Source organism: Amborella trichopoda, chromosome 13 (genome assembly GCF_054954075.1).
Source record: "Amborella trichopoda isolate Santa Cruz 75 chromosome 13, AtrichopodaSantaCruz75HAP2 v2.0, whole genome shotgun sequence".
Taxonomy (NCBI): Eukaryota; Viridiplantae; Streptophyta; class Magnoliopsida; order Amborellales; family Amborellaceae; genus Amborella; species Amborella trichopoda.
The window spans coordinates 48,695,449-48,715,033 of NC_142348.1; the positions used below are offsets into that span (position 1 = coordinate 48,695,449).

At 35.0% G+C, this 19,585-nt stretch overlaps 2 protein-coding genes across 3 annotated transcripts; both read right to left on the reverse strand.

Annotated features, from left to right (window-relative positions):
* Window positions 1-687: 687 nt before the first annotated feature.
* On the reverse strand, window positions 688-8,041 carry LOC18446047 (GDSL esterase/lipase At2g23540). 2 transcript variants are annotated; one of them, XM_088856750.1, is made up of 6 exons: window positions 7,636-8,037; window positions 7,391-7,521; window positions 6,968-7,216; window positions 5,930-6,185; window positions 3,850-3,900; window positions 688-883 (listed from the first exon to the last, which is right to left on the reverse strand). In XM_088856750.1, the coding sequence occupies exons 1-6, from the start codon at window positions 7,895-7,897 to the stop codon at window positions 861-863; spliced, it is 972 nt and encodes a 323-aa protein (XP_088712876.1). In that variant the 5' UTR covers window positions 7,898-8,037; the 3' UTR covers window positions 688-860. The 2 variants fall into 2 exon arrangements, with proteins under 2 accessions (XP_088712876.1, XP_020530297.1); XM_020674638.2 differs by lacking the exon at window positions 688-883 and having other exon boundaries at window positions 3,435-3,900; window positions 7,636-8,041.
* Window positions 8,042-11,584: 3,543 nt separating this feature from the next.
* LOC18446046 (putative inactive receptor kinase At4g23740) lies at window positions 11,585-17,494 on the reverse strand. Its single transcript, XM_020674653.2, has 2 exons — window positions 16,740-17,494; window positions 11,585-12,315 (listed from the first exon to the last, which is right to left on the reverse strand). Exons 1-2 carry the CDS (start codon window positions 17,365-17,367, stop codon window positions 11,717-11,719), a joined length of 1,227 nt encoding a protein of 408 aa, XP_020530312.2. The 5' UTR covers window positions 17,368-17,494; the 3' UTR covers window positions 11,585-11,716.
* Window positions 17,495-19,585: the final 2,091 nt, after the last annotated feature.

Here is a 19,585-nt window from a genome sequence, read left to right on the forward strand (position 1 = left end):
TCAAAAAAGTTATAGGCTTATATGTTGAAAAATAAATTAGATGCCTTCAGTTATTTCCAAAAATTTAAGCCCTTGATAGAAAATCAGAAAGGCAAGAGCATCAAGTGTCTAAGAACTGATAATGGGGGTAAATTTTGTTCTAGTGAATTTAATAATTTTTATACTGAGCATGGTATTGCTAAAAAGTTCCTGTAACCCCTCAGCAAAATCGTATTGCTGAGAGGATGAATCATACTATTATGGAACGTGATAGGTGTATGTTGAGTGCTGCTAGGTTAGAGTAGTATTTCTGGGCAGAAACAGTTCGTACTGCTTATTTCCAAATCAATAGTCACACAGTTTTGTTATTGATTACAAGACACCATAAGAAGTTTTGACAGGCAAACCCGCTGATTATTCTTTCCTCCGTGTTTTGGGTTGTGATGTATATTTTGTCATCTCAAAAGAGAAAAGAACTAAGTTAGACGAAAAATCCAAGAATTGTATTTTTTTTTTTTTGTTATGTTGATGGTACAAAGGGGTATAGATTGTGGGATCTTACTGACCACAAGGTTATAGTTAACCAAGATGTTATTTTCAATGAAAATTTTATGCAGAAGAAGAAAGATGCGCTAGATGCAAAAACTGTTGAGGTGGAATGTAGACATAAGAACCATCGAAATGATGGTGAGGACCAAGAACCCGAAATTGTCCAAGAGCTTAAAGAATATTTAGATGATCTTAAATTAAGAAGATCTGATAGACCTAAAAAGGTTCATGTGAGGTTTAACGACTATCCTATGATTGCTTAATAGAAAAGGGTGAGCCAACTTCTTTTCGTGAGGCATGTGAGGTCGATGAAGCCGGTCAACGGAAAACATTTATGGAAGAAGAGATGGAGGCCCTGCGAAAGAATAAACCACAAGACCTCGTCAAACTATTAGATAAGTGAAAGGCAATTGGTTACAAGTAGGTCTTCAAGAAGAAGAAAGGTCCTGATGATACTATTGAAAGGCACAGAGCTCGATTGGTTGTGAAAGGGTATGCTCACAAATCAGGCATTGATTTCGATGAGATTTTTTCTCCTATTGTGCCCATGTCCACTATTAGAGTTATTTTGGCTACGGTTGTTGTTCTTGATTTAGAGTTGAAACAATTAGATGTAAAAACTTCATTTTTTCATGTGACTTAAAAAAAGAAATTTATATGACTGAACCTGAGGGTTTTATTAAAGAAAGGAAAGAGAATTTGATATGTAGGCTCAAGAAATCGTTGTACGGGTTGAAGCAAGTGCCGAGGTGTAGTACAATGATTTGACTCTTTCATGTTGAGCTTGAATTTCGAAGATGTGAAGCTAACATTTGTGCCTATTTTTGGAGTACGGTGATGTAAGCTTTATTAACTTGCTATTATATGTCGATAACATGATTGTTGCATGACCAAACAAAGTGAATATTGTAACACTTAAAGCTCAATTGGCTAGGAAATTTGAGATGAAAGAATTGGGAGCCGTTAACCTAAATCTTGGGATGAGTGTACTTAGAGGCAGGAAGAGCAAAAAAATCTGGTAAACTTAGAAGAGTTATGTGGAGAGGGCTCTACGGCGCTTCAATATGCAGAATGCCAAACGAGTTAGTACCTTATTTCCTGTGCATATGAAGTTGTCTTCAAAACAATGTCCTAGCATTGAAATAGAGAAGACACAGATGTCTTGAGTACCGTATTTATCTGCAATAGGGAGCCTTATGTTTGCTATGGTTAGCACCATACCTGATATAGCACAAGCAGTGGGAGTTGTGAGCAGATATATGGCAAATGCTGGTCATGATCACTGGACCGCTGTGAAATGGATCCTTCATTATTTGAAGGGAACTTGTGATGTTGGTATTTGTTATAGTGAAATGGATTTGAAAGTTACTGGTTATGTCGATTCTGACTTTGCAAGTGACTTGGATAAAAGAAGATCTACTACAAAATATGGTTTTTCTTTGGGAGGTGATGCAGTTAATTGGTTATCCAAGTTGCAGTCTGTGGTGGCGTTATCTTCAGCAGAGGTTGAGTATATGTCACTTACTCATGCATCTACAGAAGCAATTTAGCTAAACATGTTATTTGGTGACTTTCGAGCTGTGCAAGATGGTATTCCGCTTCATTGTGATAACTAAAGTACCTTGTTTCTAGCAAGGAATCTAACCTTCCATAACAGAACTAAGCATATCGATGTTCAGTATTATTCCAACGGTTACATTAAACCAAACGTTTTTATTTAAGGTAAGAGAGAGAGAGAATGATAAAAAGAAATGTTTAGCTACTGATATGGGCAGAGAGAAACCTAGACCAATGGATGCAAAACATGTCATATATGGCAAGGGGTTAAGCTCCAATGCTTATAAATGGGGTTCACTCATCCATTAGAAAATATAAATTTATTCATGATGTGGTAGAAGATGGAAAAAATTTATTGCCAAAAATGCATACTGATGACAATCCAACGGATACGTCGACTAAGCTCATTGGAAAGGGGAAGTTCACTTGGTGCATAACTTTATTGGGGCTTGTGGTTACTTAATGAGTCCTAACCGGTGGGCATCAATTTTTGGAACAGACAAGTTAGAATAGAAACATGTCTTCAAGTGGGAGAATGTTGAGATATTGGCATGAAGCCACATTGAGATATGGTTCCTTGATATAGGAACTTGTGATATTTGACAACAACATATCTCTACCATATTTATGGAGATCCTATTTTATAAGATGTAAATCCTTTTGGGGTTAAGGGAAAGTCAAGTGAACCTATGGGATATGGATTGACTTCCCTACTCCTTAAAAGATGGGAAATGGAATCCTAATAGATGTAGGATATCTAAGTGAATTAGGAATGGCAGAGAGTCGCGTGGGTCTCCCATGGGGTTCCTATTTATAAGTAACATCTTGTAGAGAGAGAAAATAACACATTGAAGAATTATACAAGAGAGAATGGTTAGTTATTTAGTCTTTTTGGGTGGGTATTCCCGTGAGCGAATACCTTGTTTTAGGGCTTGAGATAGATAGCAAGTAATCCCTTGCATTCTCCATACTTGCATAGTATTTTTCTGATTAGTGGAAGAACTTTGTAGCATGTAGGCAACTTGCCAAACCACGTAAATATTTATGTTTTTATTCTTTTATTTTTCTACATTATTTGTCTTTTCCTTATTTTGATCCAACCTTGATTTTTATCTTCTATAAGGGGTGGCATATATAATTATCCTACACCTACTGGCACATAGAAAGGTTCCCCGTCGTCATGTAAACCCTACCAAATGTTAAATTATGTAAAAATTCTCATAAAGGACATGATTTTCATGATATTACCATTGTCACTAGTTAGGGGTAAAATGCATCATGTTCTTATATAGGGTGGCAACTAAATCATCTTGCTCTAACTTGTTCCGATGTTGGTTCATTCTCTAGTCTTGAATCAACGAATTAGTCCTCCATTTATATATATAGTTCAACAAGACTCTAGTACAAACTACAAATGAACACACAAGTTTGCACTCAAAAAAAAAAAAAAAACTAGAAATGAACACCAACAACAATGGAACAGGCTCCATCAATACAAATTCACAAAAACAACAAAATCTAAATTACATCTGACCTAAGATAGATGATTGACTCTACTTGGTCACAATATAATTTTAGAGAGAGAGAGAGATTACAAGTCTCTAAGCTGGCGAAGGTTCAAGGGTGAGATGTATTTAGTTGGACCATTAATAAGTTGTTTGGCTATTATGAGATTGGCAGCCTCACTTGGGTGATATGGATCCCAAAACACATATTTGGATCTATCTGAACATAAGGAAGAAGTTGGCCCACAAGGAATGATACCTGCAAATTGCCCTCCATTGCCACAACATGCCCTACTTGAGCTCTCAAACCCTGAAACACGAAGAAAACCACTTGAATACCCCCATCATTTTCTCTCTCTTATATTATTTTTGGGATTGTATACAATAAGATCATCTACCTTTGATACGTGGAGGTCACAATTACTTACAACCATCCGATATAAAATCTTATAGCTTAAGTGTGTCACAAAGCTTGAGATAATTTCTTTTGAAGTTTGAGCTTGGTCAACAGAATAAATGCAGCCACCAAATTTCACATCCATAGTCAAGATTAATTGTGATCATCTTGTACCAAAAATAAATGGTCTCATTATAAGGTAAGCTTTCTATGCTTCCCCTACAGCATAAAACTTATATACTTCCCCTTATCCAACTGTCCATTCTGAATGGAGGGTTAAGATTGTTCCAATCGCAATGTCACGTCTCTACACTATTTTATTTTTAATTTTTTTTCTATACATATTTTGACACCAAATTTTGGACGCCCAATCCTCTATTAAACTCCCACTAACGAATAATATAAAAAACAAATATTTTCAATAAAATAAAATGACCAAAATACCCCTAAAATTTTCAAGGGGTATTTTAATCATTATATTTTATTGAAATCTTATTTTTAATATTTTTGTTATAGATGTGCCCCAATGAGAAGATGACACGTACTAGATTGCATATTCATACAATTTGTATAAAAAAAACTAAAAATAAAATACTTTAAGACGTCGGATCTAAGATCAAACGGTCAGTGGCTCTCTTGATCAAAATTGGACGGCTGGATGGTAAGGGAAGCATAAACCTTCTATGCTATAGGGGAAATATAGAAACCTTTCCTCTCATTATATACCTTTCCATTATAATTCCTTATGTTTTAGTTTGAGCTTGTACACAATGCTAGCTATTGGGTCTCAAACAGCTTGCTAGCACCTTTCCAACCATCCGATATCAACAAGGGATGATTGACATGTGCCATTCCTCCGCGCAAAGTTTATTAAATTTTTCGATAGACTTTGAGTTTACATCTGGCATTTAGGGAGGTGCTAACAATTTGTTTGTAGGAAAAGTTTTGTGTGTGTCATGCGTCCCTTTTGAACATCGAACATCCATCTCTAGGATGGACATGGAATTAAAATATGAAACAGACTTAGGGCGTGGGAATTCTTCATTTTGATGACTAGAAGGGAATTCTTTAAAAGCAAGCATGCATTAGTTAGTTAGCTATACTCCCATACCAACTAATATTTGACCCCCCTTGTTGGGTGATAAACAACTAAGAAATGCCATTGCCGGTTACCAATAACTTTCATCTATCTTTGACAAAAAAAGGAATAATGTCCCATCCAAAACCGTTCTATTTTAAGGAAAGCAGTTTAATATCCAAAAATTTGCAGCAGCACAAAAAAAATATGTTCACACTATAGGATTTAATCGCTTATATAATTCAAAAAACAAAACAATTTGTAAATCATCAAGCCGACCGGCCAGTAGAACAATATAAGCCGGTCGATCTAGACTGAAGTAAAAACAACGATCCACATGGCTAAGAATTGTGCGCACATTTCGCTGCACCCTTTTTTTTTTGGTGCATATCTATTTCTTTATATTTTCAGTCTAGAAAGGGAGACCTTAAACTTTCTCTTAACTCAACCCACGCCCGAGTAGTAGAGGTGGGTTGCATTATGTAGGTAAGTAGCATAAACCTTTGCTACATCTTATCATGAATCCAAAACCTATGTTATTGTTCTTACTGAGGCTTGATAGAGAAGAATGGAGAAACATGATTTTGTAGCCAATCCTAATTAATTGAGATAAGGCTTGGATAATTATGATGATCTATTTTTTTAATCTTTATCTAAAGTGCTTAGATAAGATTATCACTAGGACTCCTTCAGGAAAAAAAAGAGAAAGAAGTTTCGTATCATGCAACAATCATGCAACACTAGCTGTTCATTTTTTTGAGCTTCAATCTGGCTTCTCTGGGCTACCCTGTTCCGGGGGCTGGTCGCCGGCCGCCGAGACTTAGACAATATATTTTCCAAAATTAAAATAGAAATAGTACTTACCAAAGTCTGCATAGTTGGTAATGAGCTGAAGGACAAGGTCATAGACATTTGCATAGAGAAATTTGGCACCAGGCATATTTTGGTTCATTTGATCCAACAAGTCCTTGAGGCGAGCATTGTATTGCACAGCCAATTTATTGGGCAAGGAGACACATTGGTTGAGTTTCAATTGATTGATGCTCTTTTGGTAAGGAATGCACCCTATAGGCCCCACATTTCCAATTACAAATTTCCTTGCATCCAATTTATAAAGCCTCTGCATAATACACAGCAAAACATATCTTGTCATTCCCGTCCATGAGGGCATTATAGTCATTATTAAAAAATGGCTAAAATATTTTCTACTATTGCAGGAGTATACTATCCATCTACTCCCTCAGGCAAAACCCAAGGGATATATTAAATTTTGCAATCTCTAGAACATAGTTACCTACTTCAAAAAAAAAAAAAAAAAAAGGGCATCCTAAGATTAAAGAAGAACTATCCAAGTTTTGAAGGGAAAGATGTAGATGCTTAAGATTTATAAATCAAAATTTTTCTCTTAGACAATAGTCATCTAGTTATATTTAGATGGATCCCAAAATTTTAAATAAGCAAAACATATTCCAAGTAAGTATTTTTCCCGAGGGTGTAAATAAATATTCTGCTTCTGCGGGAGCATAGTTTACACGCTCCTGAAAATAAGGGACAGGGGATACAAGCTAGCTTCTGAATTGGGGTCTTCTAGCCAAGCCCTAACATCACGTACCAATTGAAATTTTAATTAATTAGCATAAAATCTTATTTAAATTTTTATACAAGGCTTTCCTTTAGAATATCTTACATATGCATGCATTTTTATCAATTATTTAACATTTTACCCATTTTCAACTATTCCAAAAATGTGAATATTATAATGGGTTTTTGAAATTAAATCAAAATAAATGGATAAGATATTAAATAGTTCATGTCTCAGGTGCATTTTGATTAATTTTTTCTTGTTTTTATATGGATACAAATGGCTCCTGAGCCTCTATGGGAGTGGAAGCGGTGACTTACATTAAGCTGAGCCTGGAGATTGGTGATGAGTTGGTCTATGAAACCCTCAGGCGTAACAGAGATCCTCTCAGCAGTTGAGAGAACAGGGAGGAGGTAATTGTTCAGGAAATCATTAGAGCCGATGGTGATCGAGAATATGGAACGATTCCTTACGTAATCCCTCGCTGCGGATTCCCCAAGTAGCTGCGTCATTTGTTGCCTCGTCGTGTTAAAGTTGTCGATCTGAACATCCATTCCGATCCTCCCTATCTGTGAAATTGGAAAGATTCATTAGGTCCATGGCATGCACAGATAAGGAATGTATTTATTTTTTTAACGTCTCTCTCTAACCGACCCCAATTAATTGAAAAAAGTTATGATGATGATGAACCTCTCTGTCTCTACCTCACAAATTCACAGTTTTGTTAGAGAAATTAAACTTACAAAAATTCTTCCGGTTCCATTCATAATTCCTCCACCACCTGATGCATAATTGACACCATTTAAGATGACCTTTCCTGTAGCATTTGGTGACAAAAATGGGAGTGCATAATTTGACTGCCCGAGTTCCTCTCCTATAACACAAAAACCAACTCTTGAGATTATTATAAATTCATCAAAAATCATATATATAGATATATATATAGAGAGAGAGAGGAGAGATAGAGAGAGAGAGAGTTTTAACCTACCGACGATGTCACCGATGGTGCGGCCATTGGTGTATCGTCCGGTGGGTCTCCCACCAAAGGCCTGAAAATCGATCCCATTCGGCGCAATATTCGCCTTCGACAAAGTCGAAAGATAATTGTTATTTCCTGCATCCACTAGTGAATCCCCAAAAATGAAAGAGGCTCCTAACTTTCCATCACCCATGGTGCCTCCATTGAAGCTCAAGAGGAGCAAAAGTAGGGCACAGTATTTCATGTCTTTGGAAGAAGAGTAGTCTCCCATTCTTGGTTTGGTTTGAGAAATGGGAAGAAGAGGTAGAATTTGAATCCTTGGTGAGAGAGAAGCCCACAAGTATAAGTTTTGAAGTTGGTTTGAAATGCACAAGGGTAGTTCATCCACATGAATTCAGGTTTTACTTAGGAGAGTGAGAGTCCAAAAGTTAGGTCTTCTCAAATATTGATCCTTTGAGCTCTAGTCTTTTCTAGAGGACCAAAATGCCCCATGCACTGGTGAACCCAATTGCTTCCTATTAAAAATACATGTAGTAATTTTTGCGAAGACTAAATGCCCAAAACTTCAGCTAAATACCCAAAATTCAATCAAAACAAACTCCACCAATTGTTAGTAGCTATAAACCATCTCTCCCTTTATCTCTCTCTCCATCTCACACACACACTCTCTCTCTCTCTCTCTCTCCAGTTAAATGCCCAAACCTTTGACCAAAACAAACACCACCAGTTGCCATAAGTTATAACCCATCTCTCCCTCTCTCTTTGTCTCTCTAAGGTGTCTAGAACACAAATACTATACAAAGCCCAAGAGGGTCACTTTCGGATGAACATATTAAAAAAAAAAAAAAAGGTTATATAAGGGTGAGGCCCTAAACAATCAAATTAAGGCGCAAACAAAAAATTCACTAGAAGCGATTGTTTTGATGACTAAAAATCTTCAAATCGATCATCTCGACCTCAAGATGTATAGAAATGAGAAAAAATAGATTTCAAATCTTGAAAATAATGCATCTTGTATTGCGTTTTTTGAGCTATAAATTCTTTAGATTTTTAAGTATTCATAGATCTGTTGGATCTACACTCTTTTTAAAGCTTTAAATTTTATAATTAGAGATAAAAATAAATTGTAGGCCGTTACAAAGATTTTTAGTAATAAAACAATATCTTTCAATAATATTTGAAGATGCACGATTGTTTAGGCCTGAACTTTATACAAAGTACACCAAAAAAATTAAAAATAAATGTCTGGTCAAATGTCAAGAAATTGAATGTTTTGGTCATTGTTAAAAAGCATTGGGTGTTTTCATTATTTTGTGTTTAACATAGAGAGAGAGACAAAAGTCTAGTGGAGAGGGGTTGGCGTAGGGTTTTGCATTAAAATGTTGGTGTAGAATTAGGTTTCACAGGTGACACTAGTTTTGACCACATTTTAACCTTCCAAATCACTCTTATATTTATTTCTTTGAGCTTTAAGCCCCGTACAAAATATACAATGACTCTCACATGTGCACACGTGGAAACCCATGTTGTTAATATATTTCTCAAATGGATAATCTTATTTGCTCCCGCGGGAGCAATTTGTACATTTGCGGCAAAATCTGGTGACCAACTTGAGAGGAACTGCAACATTTAAGAGATCTCTTCCAAAACACGACAGGCAGTCCAGGGATGGTTGTATCAGTGCAGTTGATTATTCCAGTTGGCTTGCTGACATTGTTGTGGTTTCGAAGAAATGTGTTGGGAACTGAGACTTGCTCGATTCGATTCTTGTTGTAGTGGATATTTTATACTATAATAAATTCAATATCTCGAAACCAACTCGTTTATCATTAGCAAATTGTTGGACACGCAAGAAGGATATTTGGTGTAATAAGTTTGAAAAAATTTAAAAAAAAAATCGAGAGAAACAAAATGAGAAATTCAAAACCAGAATAACACCGTACGAACTACTATAGTGTTGATAATTTTTAAAATCCAAATACCAAATAGGGCAATTTTTTAATTTTTTTATTAAGGAGTACCTAAATGTTACCAGAGAAAATTGGACCCCTTTAATGATATTGTTAAGGGGTTTCATGCCCTCTATTGATAGTTTCCCTTTATTTTATTTTAGTTTCTAAATCCAAGTCTGGTTTGTGTCTATGTGTAAATGATTTGGATCCAACTTTGGTCCCAGGTCTGAGTCCAAGTGGAACCTAATTGGTTCGGGGTCGACCTGGACTCAACCTGATCCATTGCCACCCCTATCTACATCCGAGATAGACAGGATTTTGATTTGATTTGATTTTTCTCTCTTGGTTTTAAGGGAGAGAAAGAGGATCTTGATTTGATTTTTCTCTCTTGGTTTTAAGGGAGAGAAAGAGGATCTTGATTTGATTTTTCTCTCTTGATTCTATTCATTGATCATCCCACATATATAAATATAGAGAGAGAAAGCTCTTTATACATTCTTCAATGTATTGTCATCATCTTGCTTGGTGTTCTCTTTTCCTCTTACGAAATCTTCTGCAACTTAGGTACCGCTAAACCTGCACTGGTTTTCTTTATTTTTTTTCTTCTTTTCCGACGTTATTTTTTCCGCATTTTGTAGTTTGAGAAAGCGATGTGGATGTCTAGGGGAGTAACATTCCCGCTTCTCAATTTGGATAGATTTTCTCTTCCCTTTTCAAACTGGAAATGATTTAGATTCATTTATCTAAAGGAAAATTGTTTGATGCTGGCTGGATCGCATTTCTACAATATGTGATCTAGATGTATATAACATCAATCTTAAATATAGATGCAAATAGGTGCTGCATCTAAAAACAAGTGTAATTAACGGTCCAAATGTTTTCTTAATATAATTATTATTTTTAGTTTTAAAATTTATTTATTTTCCATATTCATAATCTCCATGTTAAAGATTATATATTCTCTAAAAATTAAGATCAAATTATATTTAAAAAATATATTTATTTCCAAGTCCACATTTCTACAATATGCGGGCTGGCCGCATAGAAACCGTGTCCTTATCTAAATCCTCCTTCCCGATTTGGAATATTCAAAATTAGAATTAGATCAGGGTTTCCAAAATCCCTATCCAAACATTTTCACTCTCATATCAATTCTAAATTCTACCCCTTCCTCTCTCTCTTCCATTGCCCATGCAATTGGCAATTTTCTAAATTCCATCGGAGTCCTCCCACCTGCAAGGGGTGGACCTCCTAAACTAATATATTTGGTATCTTAATTTTATATTAGAGGACTAAGATCCACGTAACAAAAAATTTATTAAACATTACATTCTTAAGAATAAGACTCTGTAGCCTAATTTGAGTTTTTTTTATCTTGGGTTGTTACCTTAGAATCTAAAAAATGAAAGCCATGGATATTTGCTATTGCATTTCAATTATATTCTCATATCTTCAATCCATTTATTTATTTCTATTTTTTTAAGATTTTCTAGCAAATTATTTGAGTTACTTATTGTAGGCTTATAATTAGCTAGATTGATTTCATCAGGCCACATATCCATATGTGCAGTAGACATGGAACACATACTAAAATATAAGGGTGTGTTTTGTATAGGGCTGAGTCCCCAAACAATCGAAGTATGGCGCACCTTTAAAATAGTATCGGAATATGTTTGTCGGTACTGGAAATCTTTGTGATGGCTTCAAACTTTATTTTTGTATCTAATTATAAAATTTAAAGTTTTCAAAATAGTGTAGATCGAGCATATCTATGAACACTCAAAAAATCTTGAAAATTGACAGTACATAAATGGACTATTTTCAAGACTTGAAATCTATTTTTTTCTCATGTCAATATATCTTGAGGTTGAGATGATGGATTTGCGGATTTTTGAGCATCGAAATAACCTTTTTTAGTGGAGTTTTTAGATGCCCCTTAATCTAATTGTTTAGGGCCCCGCCCTCATATAAACCTTTTTCCAAATATAAATGAAAAATAATGAAAATATTGAGAGAGTTGCTAGGATATTATTTACATATTTCATATAAATCCAGGGCTTATACCAAACAGTCAACTATCAATAATATTACAATTTTACAATAGCCATTCCACTTACAAAATATGAAAGCTCCAGATACTATGGTACGCCTAAGAAGTTGCTATTAACATTGAGTTGCAGTATCATCTCTACCACTTTTACCATTGTAGGCCTTTCATCAGGGTTTAACATTAGGCACAATTTAGCAATATTCATCATCTCTGTCATACCATCTTCCACACCATCACATATTCTTTCGTCAAATGCAGTGTTTACTCCTTCCTTCTGTGTTTTCGCCCTCACGAATCCGACCAAAGTGATTTCTTTCCCATGTCCATTGTCAAAAACTGGTTTCTTTCCTGTGACAAGCTCAAGCAGAAGAACACCGAAGCTATACACATCCGACTTGCAAGAAAGAATTGGGCTTTCTCTAGACCGCCTAAGTTCAGGAGCTGCACGCCCGAGATTTCGCCTTATGATGGTGATGGGTGGGGTGAGGTATGAGGCATCAAGGCTGGCTAGACATGTTGAGAAATCAGGCCTCACCATGATGTTTGAGGGCTTTAGAACACCCAGCACAAGGGCTTGTTTGTCGTGATCGACTTGGTTGTGAATCATTGCCATTGCTGAGGATGCTTGGAATGCTATGGCTGATCGCATCTCCCAGCTTAGTGGGGTGAAACTGATCCCCTCCTTTCCTATGAGAGAAACAAAATAGGTTACTCAGATGCTGGTTTAGAGCTCGAGCAGGTTGGATTCCAAGATATTGCTACCAGTGTTTGCAAACTCGGTCGGTTCAACTCGGAACCGGCGGGTTAGATCAGAACTGGTTCCGGTTTTGATCTCGCTGAGCATTTTAAAAAAAATTGTATAAAATCCTTGTTTGTAATGCTTTTTTTTATTTTTTTTAGCATTTTTGGAAAGTGTTACCCATCTTTTTTAAAATTAAAATAAAAAATACACCTGGGCACAAATGAATTATTTGAAAATCCATTTTTTCCCCTAAATTTCAACTTAAGATTTTGTTTGTTTAATCATGCTTTAAATATATTTTTCATAATTTTTTTATATTTTATTTGTACTTTTTTTCTTTTTTTTAACACTTGTTTGACTGGTCGGGACTTGTCCGATTAGGCCATTTACCAGTTACTCGAAACCAGACCTTGACCGATTTTTTAGGCCAATTCAATTTTTCAAACACTGATTGCTACTTGGTTAATCCCAATTAAATTTGCTATACATCATATGGTGTATGGCTAATAGAAGCAAAATGCTTCACCTTTTTTGTCCAAGGAGGAAAATATAGTATTTTCACTAAATTACTAAAAAAAGGCGTGGAGATTCTGGTGCAACAATCATTAAACTAGAATATATTTAAGTGTGAAGCATTCTACATAGGCGCACACACACGAGCCAGAATTTCAACACAACTACTTTGTTAATGAAATTCATTGAAAATTTATTGCAAAACTCCTCATTTAAACTTGCTGTTGGCAAAATATCATTTTCCATAATGAAGTTTTTAAAAGGATTCATGTATCAAGAGTGAAATCTTTTCTACAAAAATGGCCGGCCTTTTCGGAATTGCCCATGACTATGCTTTTAAGGTTTAGGATTCTCTCTTGAATAACACTATTGTCGTATTAAACATTAAGGGCCCGTTTGGATTCCAGAAAAAATATTTTCAGAAATGTTTTTCTATGAGATGGCACATTTTTTGGCATTTTGAGGACAGAAAACTATTTTGGCATAAATTATTTTCCTCAATTCAAACCAAAAATAAGAAAATATATATCTTTTCCTTTACCTTAAAAAAATTGCTTTCTTGCCTGGTTTCCCATTACGGAGCCCCTTACTTTATAACATATAAATTAATCATGCCAAAACACCCCAACGAGTTAGAGAGAGAAACTATCTCAAATTTTAAGTTCTGGAGAGTTAAAGTATCTTAAAATTTTAGAGAGAGTAACTATAGCTATTATTAGAGAGATAAACTACCTAAAAAGTTTTAGAGATGGGAACTATCTCAAAAAATTTATAGAGAAAAACTATCTCAAATTTTAAGTCTTCGAGATAGAAATTATTATAGAATTTTAGAGAGATAAACTACGTCAAATTTTAAAAAGGGAAAGTACCTAAAAAATTTTAGAGCAGGAAACTATCTCAAAATTTCTAGAGAGAAATTATCATAAATTTTAAGTTTTAGAGAGAGAAAATACCTAAAAAATTTTAGAAATAGAAACTATCTCAAAAATTTTAGAGAGAAAATACATGAACAATTTAAGAAAGAGAAACTCTCTAAAATTTTAAGTTTTAGAGAGAAACTATATTAAAATTTTAGAGAGAAACTACATTAAATTTTAGAAAAATAAACTACTTAAAAAATTTTAGAGAGATAAACTATTTCAAATTTTTAAAAAAGAGAAACCATCTCAAATTTAATGAAAAAATGACATTATAATAAACAACCAAGAGCACTTAACGAGAAAAGTGTATATATATATATATATATATATATATATATATATATATATATATATATATATATATATATATAGGAAGATACTACAAAATGCCTATAGGCGAAAATGAACAGTGATTTCGTCTAGTCTTATCACCATCCAAAATCATCGCACGGTCACGATTGTCCGGTAGTATTTCATTTTTCTTATCTTTTTTACAAATCGGTATAGATATAAGAAGATACTACAAAACACTTATAGGCGAAAATGAACAGTTATGAAGGTACACGAAATCAGTGTTCATTTTTTGCTATAAGCATTGTGAAGACTTTTCACATATATATATATATATATATATATATATATATATATATAATTTACGATTAGCCCACTAGCTCATATGAACATATGAGCCCAACGGCCCAGATTGAATCTCGACCGATTTGATGATCACGGATGTCTGGTAGTGTTTGAATTTTTTTTTTTTTTTTACAAATTTAAATCACTTGAAATTTTAGGTGTGTGCTCTTCTCATCAAGGCGCACCTAATAAAAATATATATAAAAAAAAAAATCACTAAAAAAGACCAAAATACCCCCCGAAACTATTCGGGTGATTTTGGTCAATTTATTTCATGTAAAATATTTTTTTGATACTTTTCAAAGATTCACCTTTTTTTGATAAACACACTCTTAAAATATCAAGTGATTTGAATGTGTAGAAATAAAATAAAATTTAAATACTACAGGACATTCGTGACCTTCAGATCAGCCAAGATTTAATCTGGGCTGTTGGGCTCATATGTTTATATGAGCTAGTGGGCTAATCCTAGCTTTTTCTATATAAGCCAAGATTTAATCTGGGCTGTTGGGCTCATATGTTTATATGAGCTAGTGGGTTAATCCTAGCTTTTTCTATATATATATATATATATATATATATATAAAGCCATAAAAATTTTATGCATTCATGTACCATCTAAACATTGGAAATCTATTTTAGAGGAAATATTTTTCTCATGCAATATATTTCACAAGAAATAAATTTTATGAGACAATGAATTTCCAGGTATCCAAACCACCCCTAAAGCATGTTTGTTTTGTGGAAGAGGGGCATGCCAAAGTCCATTCTTCTATAAAGTTTGGAAGATGCCGCTTCTATAGTGGCGGCCTCCTAAACAACATCGATTGACATTGTTTTTATGGCATTTGGAAGCTGCTGCTTCCGAATGGAGGCTTCTACTCTTGCATAACAAACATGGGAGTGATACAATTCACGGAAGCCGGCTTTCACAAAGCAAGCATGCCCTAAGGCATGAGATATTTCTAAAATGGCATGATGTAAAGTGGATTGATACGTGAATTTCAAGATATCCGAACCACCCCTAAAGCCAGTTTGTTTTTTAGAAGAAGGGCATGTCAAAAGTCCCTTCTTCTACAAAGTTTGGAAGATGCTGCTTCTATAGTGGTGGCCTCCTAAAACAACATCAATTGATTTCTAAGGCATTTGGAAGCTGCTGCTTCCGAATGGAGGCTTCCACTCCAGTGCAACAAATATGGGAGTGCTACAATTCGCGGAAGCCAGCTTTCACAAAATAAGCATGCCCTAAGGCATGAGATATTCCTAACAGGGTGTGGTTTGTATAAAGCCGAGGCTCTAAACAATCAAAATAAAGTGTAACTTAAAATAGTGTCGAGAAATGTGGTTTCAATACTGAAATCTTTGTGATAACCTTAAAATATATTTTCATCCTTAATTATAAAATTTAAAGTTCAAAAATAATGTAGATCGAGCAGATCCATGAAAACTTGAAAATCATGAAAATTGACAGTCCAAAAATGAATTATAATATGCACTATTTCCAAAACTTGAAATCCTTTTTTTTCTTATGTACATATATCTTGATATTGAGATGATCAATTTGAGTATATTTAGGTACCAAAACAACCTCTTCTAGTGAAAATTTTGAGGTGGGATCTAATTTGATTGTTTAGAGTCTCGGCTCTATATAAACTTTTTCCTTCCTAAAATGACATGATGTAAAGTGGACTGATACATGAATTTCTAGGTATCTAAACCACGCCTAAAGCTTGTTTGTATTGTGGAAGAGGGGCATGTCAAAGGCCCTTCTTCTACAAAGTTTGGATGATGATGGCCTCCTAAAACAACAACAATTAATGTTGTTTTTAGGGTATTTGGAAGCTGCTGCTTCCGAATGGAGACTTCCACTCCGGCATAACAAACATGGGAGTGCTACAATTCAAGAAAGCCAGCATTCGCAAAACAAGTATGCCCTAGGGGCCGAAGGCATGAGATATTCCTAAAATGGCATGATGCAAGGTGGCCTAATACATGAATTTCCAGGTATCCAAACCACCGCTAAAGCATGTTTGCTTTGTGGAAGAGGGGCATGTCAAAGTCCCATCTTCTACAAAGTTTTGGAAGATGCCACTTCTATAGTGGCGGCCTCCTAAAACAACATCGATTGACGTTGTTTTTAGGGCATTTGGAAGCTGCTGCTTCTGAATGGAGGCTTCCACTCCGGCATAAACATGGGAGTGCTACAATTCGCGAAAGCCGGCTTTCACGACACAAGCATGGCCTAAGGCATGAGATGTTCCTAAAATGGCATGATGTAAAAGTGGACTGATACAACTTACCATGCAACAGCTCTTCCAGACTCCCCATACAGAAGTACTCGTACACTATGAATGTGTCATCCCCATACCAAAAGCTAAACAAGATCGGCGACAGCAACGCATCGCGGATCCCTCCGATAAACGCTATTTGTTGATTGATTTCCGGCAACTTTGCTAGATACTCCCGGAGGCGTCGAATGGTGACAGTGGACCCACATCCAAGAACCAACTTATACAAAGGCCCCAAGTTGCCCTCCCCTAAGGGAACTCCAAGTGAGTTCACCAGCTCTGCCATGTTGAACTTGAGGGGACAACTCTCATTGCTAAATATGAGACCACAAGGCAATTTCACTTGGATCTCTAGAATGGAAATTGAGCCCTGAACTCCATCATTGATGGATGATTTAATGGGATTTTTTGTGTTGATCTTCTTCAACTCCCAATTGAGGATGCATCTGATGCATAAGATGACCAAGAAGACTGCCAAAACGCAGAGGCCTAGATAGGTCGCCACGCTCAGGAGGTCCATATGAGAGAGAGAGAGAGAGAGAGGAGAGAGAATAGATGAACTAATTGGGGCTTGAATCTTTGAACTTTTTTGGGCCACAGGGAGGTTTTCATGGATATTCTCGCAACAGAGAGAGAGCATAAGGTGAAGCTTCAATCTTTGAAAATTATATATATATATATATATATATATATATATATAGAAAAGTAGGTAATAAAATTATTTACCTAAGGTGGTCACAATTAATCTTGATCATGTGAAATTTGGTGGTTATATTTATTTTATTGACCAAGCTCAAAGTTCAAAAAAAAAAATTTCAAATTTTGTGATATACCATACCAAGCTATCAAATTTCATCTCCTATGGCTTTAAATAAGTGTGACCTCCCCTGACCAAAAATAAATGGTCTCATTGTATACAATCCCTACAGAGAGAGGAGAGAGAAAAAAGTTTACATAAGATGTCAATTTTATACTTTAAGGGTTAAGTGCATCTAAAAACCCACTAAAGAAGGTTGTTTTTATGTTGGAAAACCCTTAAATCGATCATCTCGACCGTTTGTTTCCAAAATCTTCAAATGTATATAGATATGCTTGATTATCACCATTTATGGATTTTTAAATTTCATAATTGGGGTCACAAAAAATTTTTATATCAAAGCAAGGCGGTGGAGTACCAAAAGTACATTTTCAACATAGTTTTGAGGCCCACCTTAGTTCAATAGTATAAGGTTTACACCTCATACAAACTTCACCTTACAGAGACAGAGAGAGCATAAAGTGAGAAGAGAGAGAGAAGCTTGAATCTTTTAGAATTATGGGGTGTGGACGAGGTTTTCTTGGGTGTTATCGCCCATAACGATTGATCCAATGTTGGAATCTTAGCTCAGCAACAGTGAATAAAGCGTGTGTATCATGCTCTCGCCGGAGCGTATTGTGTATCTACTCCCTCACTCAAATACTTATTGGGAGATATTTTCAGTAAAATTTTGAGAACCGGAATCATTAAATGATTATTTACTAAAGAAAACTTTCGAATTTCAAAAAAAAATTAACACTTTGATCACGCCTTCAAAAATTAAGTGGTCTTTGTTCAGTCTTAAGATATTATTGTTTTTTAAGTACATAGAGAGTTCAATTCAATTTTTATTTATTTATTAAGAATTAGTCCTTGAGAAGGTTACATCCCAAAAATTTAATCCTAATCCTACATTGTGTTTTACCCAAGGGAGTAAATGTGCAATATACTCCTGTGGCTCCTGTGGGAGTATAAGATCTTTTCGTATAGAACTAGTTGGTTGGTGATATGCGAGTAACATGGGTTGCTAATTTGCAAGGTACAATCCCATGGCTTCTTAGTCTAATATTCAATCTACACCATCCAATCTTATAGCTTCTTAGTCTAATATTCGATCTACACCGTCCAAATCATGGAACGATTAAAAGGAAACCAACAAACAAGGTGACTCAGTTTGATGCAACGAGGCTGACAAATGTAGACGAGACAGATCCAGAAATTTAAAAGCTACCCATGTTTCGTAACGGATTTTAACTTTCCTGTTTGTTTTCTTCATTCATTGTAATTATGAAAACAAAAACCTAGAATGGTTCGATAGGGCTACATCCCTATCAAAATAAGTAAAGCCTCACCTCGTAAGTCATAAAACATTACAATTCAAGCATTGTAAAACGTTTACATTATATTTGCTTGAACATTATGGTTGTAGAAAAAAAATTGGATTTTAAGCTCTGAAAATTGCAACAAATTATTTAAACCATCCATTTCACCCTAAATAAATGTTTATAGATCTGCAAGATCTTTAACTTTTTCTACTTTAAAAAACTTCATTGTCAATGTTGGAAATTGATTTTAGAGCCATCATGGAGATTTTGATTGCTAAAAGTGCTTTTCAGATGAGGATTTGAGGTGAAGTTTTATATGGTTTTCATAAAGCCTAGGCATTATAGAAATCTCATCCTTTCAAAAAAATTAAGGAGCTGTGTGCGTGCAGTGGAAACTATTGTTCCAATGTTAAAAGAAACTCTCCAATCGATTATCTCGATCTCGGGATATATGGATACTAAAAAGAAAGATTTTTCAGTATTAGAAATACTGCATTTTATGATACATTATCTGAACCACCCATTTTCAAGATTTTGTAAGTGTTTTCAAATATGATGTGCAGACTTTTGTACAAAGAGAGATTTCAAATCCTGAAAATAGCCCAATTAATAATTCATAAATAGTGTGAAAAAAAAATTATATAGACAGTCCATTTTGATATTATAATAAATTATATGCACCGCCAATTTTGCCTTAAAAATAAGTATTCATAGATCCACAAGATCTATACTATTTT

What these genes read in the sequence shown, in the direction of transcription:
- LOC18446047 (XM_020674638.2), bottom strand. Translation starts at nt 7,897, where the DNA reads ATGGGAGACTACTCTTCTTCCAAAGACATGAAATACTGTGCCCTACTT. An exon ending in ATGGAACCGGAAGAATTTTT is followed by an intron (nt 7,217 to 7,390) that starts GTAAGTTTAATT and finishes CCAATTTCACAG; the next exon opens with ATAGGGAGGATCGGAATGGA. An exon ending in ATCTCCAGGCTCAGCTTAAT is followed by an intron (nt 6,186 to 6,967) that starts GTAAGTCACCGC and finishes TGTATTATGCAG; the next exon opens with AGGCTTTATAAATTGGATGC.
- LOC18446046 (XM_020674653.2), bottom strand. Translation starts at nt 17,367, where the DNA reads ATGCTCTCTCTCTGTTGCGAGAATATCCATGAAAACCTCCCTGTGGCC. An exon ending in TCTGGAAGAGCTGTTGCATG is followed by an intron (nt 12,316 to 16,739) that starts GTAAGTTGTATC and finishes TTTCTCTCATAG; the next exon opens with GAAAGGAGGGGATCAGTTTC.